This window comes from Oculina patagonica, chromosome 8 (genome assembly GCF_052425735.1).
Source record: "Oculina patagonica isolate OP01 chromosome 8, crgOcupat, whole genome shotgun sequence".
In the NCBI taxonomy this organism is placed as follows: domain Eukaryota; kingdom Metazoa; phylum Cnidaria; class Anthozoa; order Scleractinia; family Oculinidae; genus Oculina; species Oculina patagonica.
The window spans coordinates 30,906,810-30,918,979 of NC_135765.1; the positions used below are offsets into that span (position 1 = coordinate 30,906,810).

A 12,170-nucleotide genomic window follows, 5' to 3' on the forward strand; every position below is an offset into this window, starting at 1 on the left:
AGCATCTGAGTAGGGACAGGAACTCGCACATTTTTCAACATCTGCAGCAATGTGAGGCATGCCGTAGGCTTTCATCTAAGAATTGCTTTTCTATTGTGGATTCCGCACCCAATAGACTGCAACTAATTTTAAAAGAGGCTGTCCACTGGGAAAACCCAACGTTAAATAAGCAGCTCAAACATGCTGACTTAACTCTTTCGTTTTAATATTATGTTATTCTCTTATACATTAGTGTTGTGCAATTTAAGTTGATATATTTTCATCATTTTGTGTAATAATTGTAATTTACTTTGTTATTTATACTGTATAATTTCTTTGCCGTGTATTTAGACTCGCGCGCATTGTTCCATGTCTCGCGCATTTAAGGTGATTCCACTGAAATAGAAGGAGTATTAAAAATTTTCTGAAACTTGGTCCAGGTTACAATTATGTTATAAGCATTAAAAAAATGAAATAAAAAATGGGGGTCACCGCGCTAGTTTTTGTGTAAAATGGATGGGCATTTTAGTAAATATACGACCCGCGAGGTATATATTAGCAACCCTAGTAATCCGAATGGAAAACTATTGTTTCTAGAAAAAAAATTTATTGCATTAAAGTATTAGTCTATTTCAACAAAATAGACTTTGATCTAATATTAAAAACAATTTTTATTGTACAGGAATTAAGATAATGATAGAAATTAAAGATTTCGCTTCGTGCGCACGGTAACGGCACAACCTAAAAACGTGTTTTTTACGGCATTGAAATTAAAATTTCTCAATGTAGAATTTTAAACTTTTCTTTAAATCGCGATATATTGTAGGCAGCCCTATGACATTTAAATTAATGCATTAAAAAATGGGGGTCACCGTGCTCGTTTAAGAGAAAACGACCATTTATTTCCCAACCGAGCTTAGCCTAAAGGGAATCTCGTAGTGTTCTGTGTGCGCGCGCGCTCATGCGCGCGCTAAATGACGCGAAAACTTATGCGCAGAAAGGATGCGCAATGCAAAACCGTGGAATCACCTTAAATGCTGTATGTTAACTTTGAAATGTATCACGTTTGAAATGTTACGCCATTGCTTGTAAAAATTAAACTGCAATTGTAAACGAATTCACAACTGACGATGATCGTTGAACGATCGAAACATGTCTTGTTACAAACTAAAAGTTGTTGTACATTTTTTTAAAAATAGTAGTTTGTCTGCCTTTATCCAGAATATTTGGATTAAATTCACAGCAGGCGCTAGCTCGCGCTAAATGGCGTAATCTTGTTTTTGAACAAGCTTGGTTGAATAAAGTTAAATTTGGTTAAATTCTCCTGTTTTATCGTCGTTAAGTAGTCTGGAGAACTACACCTTGATACACTTGATGAATATCTTCAGTTTCTGTGAAACATTTAAGGCGCTTAGGTCGGAATTTAAGTAACTCACTGCAAAACCGAAAATGTTGTTCCGTGTGTCATTACGCGTATAATTCGCGCACAAGCTCTTTGTGTTTCCAAATATGGTACTTGGCAAAACTGAATATTCAAACGCTGTGAACCCGCGTTACACGTTTCAACCCTTATGAGTGAAAACTAAACGTATTTAGAGCCGACCCGCATTTTTTGCTGACTACCCAGGACCATTAGAACCTCATTTAACTTTTCCAAGCTGACGTACCTAATGAAATATTTGACACACTCCATTATGGCAATATTGCTTTTATTTCTCACTTTGTCTTGTGATACACACAAAGTTGTACTAAACTACCTCGCACTGCTGTGCGGCAATATTGCTGCTTTCTGTTGATCGGCCACATCAATTATCCCATTTGCTGTAGAAACAAAAAGAAAACAACAAGTTTGATTAATTTACGGAAGGTAGGTTTTTTCTTGGGGGAGGGGGAGGGGGGTGGAGGACTGGGGAATTTTGGTATTTTTTCCAAATAAAGGGTTGGTCCTCCCCTCCATTTTTATTAAAAAAAAACTCTCTTATGGGTAACACTCGTGGAAAACTGAATTGAATTGATGTGGCTAGTTGCAAATGGCTCAGTGCTTCTCGGAAGGTTTGCTACAGCAAGCGCCATGCTCCTTGGATAGCACATCACGAATCACTGTGTTGTTATTTTCGTCTGTTCTTTATTTAAATTATACTTCATTTGCTTCCAAGAAACATTAAGTCGCATTTTACAAAATCTGGCTTCACACTTGATGGCAAAGTATATGGTACTTGAGGTACAAGCTGTCAATCATCAACAGAATCGTGACAACTCTGCACGCCGCTTTCAGTTGCCTTCCATTTCCTATTGGTCAAGGGCGTTCTGAAGTGTGGTGTGGACCATACTTGGCGGCGTACTTCGGCTTCTTTGAATTACGAAAGTTTCCATGGTCACCAAGTAAAGTTCAAGAAAGTACGATTTATCCCTTCACACTCAGAGTAGGTTCCAAGTGCACTTATACTATACTTACGAGCTCTAGTGCGAAGCCAAGTATTATCAACAGTGCTAATTCCAAAAAAAAATTGACTGCTGCAACTATTTATCACCAGTTACTGTTTCTGTACTTACCGGCCAGGCACCATGCTTTCCTGCGTCACTCAAACAGCATTTGTCCGCTCCGGAACACTTGTTGTCGTATTTCTCAGAGTGGGACTCTTCTGATCTGCAGGATGATCGACACCTCTGGTAGAAACAACCATTCCAATTGCAGCCACTGCCGCAGTCGGCTTTGGGTAAAAACAAATAAGTTAGACTGTTTACAGTCCCCGTATTTCTCCGTGAAGTCGCAGAGATCGATTGTTGCGCTCGACGCGCTGCCGTCTTGGTTCTAGCCTGAATTTCAGACATCTCTCTCTGGTCGCCTATTCCCGAGAAGGGACGTCTGAAAAAATCCGGCCCTAATGCCGTCCGGTGACGTCACTGCCCGAAAACCGGGTAGTGATTTTGATTTTGACTGATTTTTAACGCGCGAGGATTTTAATTTGAAAACGTTTGCAAGATTTCTAAAGAGGTCACCTTCCGAGAAATGAATTTACTAGTTATTTACCTTGAGTTTATTACTTTTTTAGTTTACCTACGGATGCAGAATAGTTATGGTAAACCGGTAGGTTCTAAGTTGGCGGCATTCGCCGCTTCGACATGCAGTGTTTTGCCAAATAACGTATTCTTGTTTTGTCAACAAAGCCGCTCGACGCTTATGTCCTGCAGCCTCGAAGAGCCAGTGATTTCTGAACTCAGTGTCCACGGTCAAGAAGGATATTCTTGTTGTTTTGAATTCCGATCATTGATGCCTCTGTAACCGTCTAAATTAATTCATTTAAGTACTCACGAGTGTGTTGTATTTGTCCGCTGCATAACATATTATTATATTTCAGTCGCTAGATAAAACAAATCAGTTTAGATTAAATCGGTTCCGTAAAGAATATAGCCTGCAGTCGATGAAAATCCCATCCATTTGTCTCAAGTTTCCAACAGTTTACTATTAAAACAATTTTATACCCTGTAATCCTTTATTGAAGCGATTTTTTATTCACAAAGTCATGGCCTCGACAGAAACTTTTCGGCATGAATTAAACCAAGGTGTAGTGACGTCACCGGACGGCATTAGGGCCGGATTTTTTCAGACGTCCTATCTCGGGAGTAGGCGACCAGAGAGGGATGTCTGAAATTCAGGTTATCTTGGTTCCTGAACGCAAGCGAAAACTGGGGAGAGTGCAAACTGCCGTGTATTGCGGGGTGCTGCACTTGTGTTTGTTGTTTTCGTGTTTTCTATTGTTATTTTGCAGTTCTTGATATTCACCTCTGAAAATTATACTAAAACACTTATTCGCCTAAGGTTCAGTCATTATTGTTGAATAATTCCCACGACTTCGTCTCGAGGATTATTCAACAATAATCACTGAGCCTGAGGCGAATAATTGTTAATTCCTATTTACTTATTTATTTATTTATTTATTTATTTATTTATTTTAGTTTGCTTTGTTTGTTTGTTTGTTTGTTTGTTTGTTTTTTTGCGGTTGGTAATTTTAATTATATGCTTTTCCTAGGTAACTGCTATTGCTATTCTTTATTTCCGGTGTATTTTAAAAATCAAATTGCCAGATTTTTAACTTAATTTTTCAACGTATCAATACAGTGGAAATTCAAAATTTTAAAAAAATATTTATAACTGAAAATGACATAGGAATGTCGAAACATGTCTTGTAAAGTTAAAACTGTTAGAAGATTTCCGACCATTTTCTAAAGATTTCCGAAGACTTTCCAAATGCTGTCCGAAGGTCACACGAATGGTTCCGAACATTTTCAAACTTTCCGCAAATGTCCGGAGATTACCGAAGACTGCCGAAGATTGCCGAGGAAGTTCCGAAAATGTTTCGACTTAATATCGATAAAATTTATGTAGCTCATTCAGCATTGAAAAATGGCAAACTCGTCAGCAAACGTGGCCAAATCGATATCTTCACATGTGAAAGATATCATATCTTTTACAGTGTAAAGATATGATTTTTCTTAGCGAGAGAAATCCTGGTAATTCACTCTAGTTTATATAATGAATTGTTGTTACTCTGCTGTTTTACAACCGTCTAACTAAGGCAATTGATTCCTATTTTGCTTTTTTCATTTTCTCTTTTTATGTCTACGTTAATATAAAGGTGTGTATAATCGATGAGACGTGACAAACCTGATTAAAACACGAAATGACACCTCCGCAAGGACTACAACAGATAGGCTACTAATTCCTCATTTGCTTTATTCGTTTTCTGGCAACGCGTTTTCTATTAATTAGGTGTATATGTCAGAGAGACGAGACCAACCTGGCTCAAAACACCAAGGAGCACCTCTAACGCTGCTGTCCCAACAGCATCCTTTGCCTTCACATTGTTGTTTGGTTATCCCTCCCCAGCCACAGTTGTTACGGTTTACAGGCGCTACGGAGCAGCTTTCTGGAGGTGTGGTGACTAAAATAGAGAATATTGTATAACACAATATGCATGGAAATGGAGATAGTGCTGGTGCTACTAAATCGTAGTACGAGTCGTGAAAAAGGTAGAGGTAGAATTATAATAAAATGAAGGTAAAACTAAAACAAAGACACAGAAAACTGTATACAACATTTATTGCTCTGCACATTATAACCATCATCGTCATATTCATCATTATTAGCGGAGCCCTAGCGCGCGAACCGCGCCAGCGGAGCACCATGGGTAAGAAAATTTGGTAAACCCATGAAGCCAAAAAAAACTGGTTAACGAGTGAGCGTACGCCCGCGCCTTCAGATTCTCGGGGAGGGAGATGGGAGTCACAAGGAAACCCGACCAGAGGTAGGAGAATGCCATCTTGTCATATCCCAAGGAACGTTAAGGTTAACGTCGGCTTGTATCTTTGATATCGGACATTAATGTTATGGTCAATTGACAGCTGTCAAAACAAGGTATCCGCTGACCAGTACAGATAACCATATCGCGGGCTCAGGTGTACAGCTCATCGAGCAGGTGTACACCTGAGCCCGAGAATCGCGAATCGCGCGTACAGCTCATGAATCGCGGGCTCAAATCTTTGGTAAGCGCAATTTCCGCGATTGGAGTTGACGATTTATTTAGGCTATGGATCCTTCTTGAGAAGTATGCGTTAATAACTTCAATAATAGTATTTTCAATGAGAATATTTTCACAAAATTTTAAGAACCAGAAAATGAGCAAGGAGCTCCGCTTTTAGGCTTGGCTATGTTTATAGATTTGAACAACTAGCCAAATCGGAATAAAGGTTAGTTTTTTCATTGAATTTCAATTTACCATTTTTCTGTTTATTTAATCGGTTTAACAGTGCTTCGTGGTTACGGAAACTTTAACGTGAAATGAAAACAACTTAGCTCACCGGTAGCGGCATTGCTCACACTGAAGTGTACTGAAGTCTTGTGTTATTAGATAAAACAAATACATTCCATTCCTGTTCAGTTATAGATCATAGAAGACGTCAAAAACGTCCCGGGGTTTTGTTCGTCTGCAACGCAGGCTAGCAACTTGCTGCACATTGAGAAATTTCCAGACCGAAGATCTCCGAAGATTATCCGAGTGTTGTTCAAAGGCAATACGAACGTTTCCGAAAATTTACGAAGTTTTCCGAAGATTTTCGAGGAACATCTAAAGACGTTTCAACTTTTGGCCCATTCTGCTTTAAAACGTTACAAAACTCGTCTCGTCTGCAAACATGACGTCATAGATATTTTCACGATTTTTCTCAGTTAAAGAAATTCTTGTTAATTAACAAATGTCCCCCTTAATATGTTATTTAATACTTCTTTTGCTTTAAAATTGCATAAAACTGCTAAGAAATCTTACCCTCAAAGGGAAATTAGCATATATTTAGAGAAATTTTCTTGATTAGAAGCAGCGTTTTGGATTTTTTGGAGCAACTTTCGAGCAACTTTTATTATCAGAAGCAACTTTTTTGGATTTTTGGAGGAACTTTTGAGCATCTTTTTGAGAAATTACTGGCAACTTTTTGGGAAATTTCGAGCAACTTGTGGAAAGCCCTAAGACAAACCTGTCTTAAAACACCAAAAAGCACTCCCAATGCTGTCATCAAAACAACACCCTTTGCTTTCACATTGTTGTTTGGTTATTCCTCCATAGCCACAGTTTATACGATCTTGAGGCTCTACGGAGCAACTTTCTGTTGACAGAAACACCACAAAATGTAGATAGGGCTAAAACAAAGATAGAGAATGTTGTATTCCACATTTATAGTTCTATAATCCTAGGGTTTTCAATTTGTTTTTTTTTTTTTTTTTTTTTTTTTATAATGCCTAGCGGTATAGCGGCGGTGATATTGGTAGTGGAAGTGATATCATAGCATATAGATACTTCTTATGAAATAATGTTACGTATTCGAGTACCACACCGGGGTATAATATCGTGAGTGACTTGATTTTTCAGTACACATATAGGAGCTTAATTTTAGGCGAGTGTGTATACCAAGAGAAATCACGTCACGAGTTAACAGTTAACTAAGCTTATTAGACGAATCCGGACAACGTACACAAAGGTACAATGAGTCATAGCTAGACGATCTATGAATGAGTTTAAAATAACTGATAAAATGCGAAACTTGTAAAGCTTTTAATGTAACCGTTTCCGGTTTAGATTCCTCAAAAATAATGCTTATCGGAAAGCCAACAGAATAGCGCATAAATACGTTGTCACTGTGGTGGTATGTCATTGAGAATTCTTGTTTCTGAATATTTGTTTTGCAGGAACGTGACGAAGGTCTAGCAAGGTTTTTCATTTTATATCTACCCCCGCACCGTTGACGAGGTAAGTAAAATCTCCCCAGAGAAAACAGTTTAAAGAGCCGACATAATGCCCCCCTTAAGAAAAACAGCCCGACTTTTCTTAACCCCTTCAGAAAAAAGCCAACTTTTTCCTTTTTCCTCATAAATGACTCAAAGCCCCTTCGTTTCACGAGGGGGGGGGGGAAAACAACGAGAGACTCGCCGAGCCCCGCCCGACCAACCCCAGAAAAAGCCTCCCCCAGACAGCCCCCGGGGGGGGGGGGATAGCGAGAAGAAGCCCCGCCCACCACCCCCCCCCCCCCAGACCCCCCCGAGGGGGGGGGGGAAGACCGAAGAACCGCCATGAAGCCGCCGCCCGACCCCCCCAGAGCCCCCCCAGACCCCCCGAGGGGGGGGGGGAACAGCCCACGGACCCCCCCAAAAAAGCCACCCCCCAATGACCAGCCCCCCACGAGGGGGGGGGGGAAAAAACAAGAGAGAACAACGATAAAGTTCTCGCAACAGCCCGACTTTTCTTAACCCCTTCAGAAAAAAGCCAACTTTTTCCTTTTTCCTCATAAATGACTTTCAAAGCCCCTTCGTTTTCACGAGGGGGGGGGGGGGGAATTATGAAATACAACGAGAGAACAATTCGGTTCTTTATTCATGATTAAAGTTTCTCGCAACAGCCCGACTTTTCTTAACCCCTTCAGAAAAAAGCCAACTTTTTCCTTTTTCCTCATAAATGACTTTCAAAGCCCCTTCGTTTTCACGAGGGGAGGGGGGGGGGGGGACGGTGTTGATATGAAATACAACGAGAGAACAATTCGGTTCTTTATTCATGATTGAAAAGTTTCTTGCAAAATCTTAACTGAGCTAAATGAAAATTAAAATAAAATAAAATAATGGCCCGCGTTGTTTATACGCTTTTCGTTGGAAACCTATTTGTCTTGGAGGCCGAGATGAACGCCTGGGAATACCGGACCATGCAATACCACAGACTATGCAATACTACAGAATATGCAACGGTTTACTTAATTAGCTTCTGACCACTGGCTTTTGGCTCCTGGCCCCCCTTGTCTTCTATGAGCGAGAAGTTTAATTGTTTTAGTTGAAACCCTAAAGGATTTCAGTCCAAAAGTTACAATTTTGTGCACTTTTGAGGCAAAAAGCAACACTAATGTCCTTTTACGGGAGTAACGCGCGCGTGATTGTGTTCTATTAGCGATTACGGGATAACCCACTGACCGTCTATTGGGTAATCGCGCAATCTGATTGGCTACACAGGTACAGTCTATTTAACAATAAGACGGCAAGCTCGAGGTTTCTACCGGCTGATAGTTGGCGAGGGGCGAAGCCCCGAGCCAACCATCAAAAGCCGGTAGAAACCGAGAGCGAGCCATCTAATTGTGTTAGCCTAACCCACTGACCGATCTTTTAAACTCAAAAGATCGCTAAAATTGATTTATTGAAGGTTTTGATTGATAAAATTAAGCGAAAACCAAGCGCGCGCTTCGAGAGCCGTCTACCGATCAATAGACGGCACCTGTGTAGCCAATCAGATTGCGCGATTACCAATAGACGGTCAGTGTGGTTATGCTAATGATCGATAAATGCCTCTCGGAGCGCGCGCTCATTTTTTTTTTTTTTGCTGAATTTTATCAATCAAAACCTTCAATAAATCAATTCTAGCGATATTCTGTTTTTATATATCGGTCTCGGTTTCTATCGACTTTGATAGTTGGCGAGGGGCAAAGCTCCTCGTCGAGCTCGCCGTCTAATTGTCAAATAGAAAACAATGGGAGAATCAATCATATTTGCGGATTTCTTATAGAACACGGATGAGTTTCTACCGGGGTGGTGGGGGTGGAGAAAGTCGGCACTTTTCTTTGACGACATAGCGCTGCCGAGAAACGTTGCAAGTCTATGTCAATCAAGCCGTTGCTAAAAAAGACGTCACCCAAAGTTCTGTTTTTCTCAGAAAGATTAATGACTGCATGCGTGAAATGCGAATAGCAATTGTGTTTTGTGCACGGTCAAGACCAAAACATGCGAACTAAACAATGAACTTTGTCAAGCTATTCACTATGCCCTTAGCAACCATTTGATAGCTACTGCGCACACTCGGTTGCGCGGCACCGCTATCCCGCATTTTTTAAGTCGTGTAACAAAGGAAGTATCTTTCTCCCCTTGGTTTCCACTAATCGGATAAATAGCAAAGTTAGCAATTTAAGATGAGTCCCACCTTCTCGTTTGTAAACAAAGTTGTCCATATCGTCACTGAACTGATTCAGCCCATCGTCATTTTCAGGCTCGTACGGTTTGGCGAGAACCACTGCCACTTGGACAATGACAAACGCTAAAATAATCTTGTCAATACAAGTCATGTTGACTGAAATAAAAAAAAAAAAACGATTTCAGTAAATGAGTTCTAGAGTAAAATATAGCCGTTGCTAATATTAATGATGACGTTAAAACCTGGTTTTCACTAGCGACGCAAGCACAAGCGCGATCACGCAAAAAAGGAAAAATTTTGATCCTTGTGCTTGTGCTTGCCGCAAGCGCAAGCTTACACTGTCACGGGAATTTTTTTATTTTCCGTAAAAAGTACTAAAAATGGAAAAGTACTCTCGCTCGTACACGAACTGCGCGTAGAACATCAAGATGAAGAGATAAAGTTAATTGTGTTGAAGGAAGAGGAGAACCGTTATTAGTTTTTACTCTTTTCCAGGTCACAAGGGCAGAACTTAAGAGGCTCCGAGAGAATATGGAGAATCGTTGGACAGGCTGGGAAAATGATCAACTTCCCGAAGAACACTGGGAAATCGAAAAATATCTCATCGGGAAATGCGAGAAATAAGAAAAAACGAAAATAACGGTTTAGCCATGCAAAAAATATGCGTAAAAATGGCAAAGTTCTCATTCCTATGAGCATTTCAATGCTTTGAATCGAAATACGTAGATATAGCTTCTCCTCAGCCGGCACTTTCTAGCTATAGATCTCGCCTTAAATTGCTCCGCACGGACGGAAGAGGCCAGCACGAATCCGAAGTACTACCTGTGCAAAGCGATGCCCTTTCAATAAATCTGTCTCACACCACGTCCGACGCTGCGTGTGACCCCCGAGATTGCTCGCTCTGGAATCGCACTCGCTTTCTCTGCCTCGCAGCGACTCTGCGTGCGCTGCCCTCCTCTGAGGCCCTCTCCGCCCTCCGTCCGCGGCGGGCGCGCGGAGTGGCGGGGGGGTTCGGGCGCGCCGGGGCTGCTCCCCCGCGCGCGGGGCCCGCTCCGCGTGCGCCTCGTGCGCCTGCTCCAGGTGCCTGCGGGCGTCGGGAGGGCGACGAGGGGGCGTGTGAGGAGCTAGTGCGTGCCGTTCCCCGTCGACTCCGTCGCAGTCGACTTCCCAGCCTGTCCACGATTCTCCTATTCTCCGTCGGAGCCTCTTAAAAAGTAAGCCTAACTTTTTCAAGTTGAGATCTTAAGTTCTTGATGGCATCACAATAATATCACTTGTTTATAGGTTCATAGTAATTGCCAACAAAAGTGGAGCACTATTTGTAAGTCTTCAGGCTCGTGAGTTTTGGGGGTGAAGGTCGTGACAGTGTCCCTTTAAATACTGTCACTTTCAAAATATTTCCAGTCTTACCGGCTTTATCATGATGGGAACAGTCACATGGTTACGTTATAACAGTTCACAATCTACTCATCAGCAAAGTGAACCTACCTGCAGAAGCTCAGATGTCCTGACGCGTTTTTGCAATCAGTCGAATGATAGATAATGAAAACTTAATTTTCTTTTTTTTCAACTAAAATGACTTCATCAGTAATCCGCCTACTTTATACTAAAGGGAAATTTGATTGGGTGGGCCCATTTATTGCGGATTGAATCTTGGAGGAAAAATGTCCACGTACCAGTTATTATTGAACTTAATTGCACTCACTACTCAGACATAAAAGTTTCAAATCTTACGTCATCGGTTCCACTCTTCTGTTCTTTTCTGTTTAAATTTTAATGAATATTTTTAGGCTTTGCCGGCTGTTTTTGCGCGCGTATTGACTCATCTTGAAGGTAAAATGTTTTTGCACCAGTTTATTGATTAACTTAAGTGGTAGCCGTATAACCTGGTCTTTTATTCTTTTTTCAACTCAAGCGAAAACGCCGTCGCTGAGGTAGAGGCGAGCGAGAAAAGAAAACGAACAGAATGAAAGAGAAAACCCCTGCAACCAGCTCTGGGCTGACCATGAATAAATTATGAAAGTTAACTAATAAATTATGCTGAATTATGTCAAGCAAAATTGATTTAAAACAAAAGAGGTACTTAATCCTAATTTAGGTGTGGAGTTTTCACTAACTTGCATTTCAGTCACGTTGCCGAGATACAATTCATGTCTCAGAAAACACGGATCATACATTATCATCACAATCTACATAGTTATGCGCTAATTAAACAAAAGAGAGCAAAAAATAAAATATTGACGTGAAGAATATCCTCTGTTTGCAATAAGGCCTTGATTGCAAATTATGCGCTAATTAAACAAAAGAAGGCAAAAATTAATTTTTCGTGAATAACATCTTTTGTAAAAGTTTGCAATAAGGCGCCGATTGAGAAGCCATTTCAAAAACTCGTGCTTCGTGTTACACCGGGGTTTCCAAACACTCGAAAACAATAAAGTTTTCATCAGTTTTCTCGTGTCTGGAAACCCTGGTGAAACACTTGCACTCGTTGTTGAAATATTACTTATAATTATTCCACGCCCCAAAATACTTCTATGCTGAATGCATGTACGGCAATAACAATTCAATGGTGACTGAGTTTTTATGTATTTTCTCGGCGCCAAAGTATGGCCAGGCAACCTTTAACTGGACTGAAAGCATATGGTAGGGAAAGCTTAATAAACAAGCTAAGCATAAAGTATTTTGGAGCTTAATCGTCGA

The 12,170-nt window shown here is 40.7% G+C and overlaps 1 protein-coding gene across 1 annotated transcript in view; it reads right to left on the reverse strand.

The window, feature by feature from the left end:
• Positions 1-1,706: 1,706 nt before the first annotated feature.
• LOC144662374 (uncharacterized) overlaps positions 1,707-12,170 on the reverse strand; it is a 29,707-nt gene continuing 19,243 nt past the window's right edge. The window contains exons 2-6 of the mRNA XM_078523168.1: positions 9,480-9,626; positions 6,508-6,636; positions 4,779-4,922; positions 2,533-2,690; positions 1,707-1,800 (exon numbers count right to left, since the gene is read on the reverse strand). Coding sequence (XP_078379294.1) covers positions 1,789-1,800; positions 2,533-2,690; positions 4,779-4,922; positions 6,508-6,636; positions 9,480-9,621 — 585 coding nt within the window. The 5' untranslated portion in view covers positions 9,622-9,626 and the 3' untranslated portion in view covers positions 1,707-1,788. The remainder of the gene's footprint in view (positions 1,801-2,532; positions 2,691-4,778; positions 4,923-6,507; positions 6,637-9,479; positions 9,627-12,170) is intronic.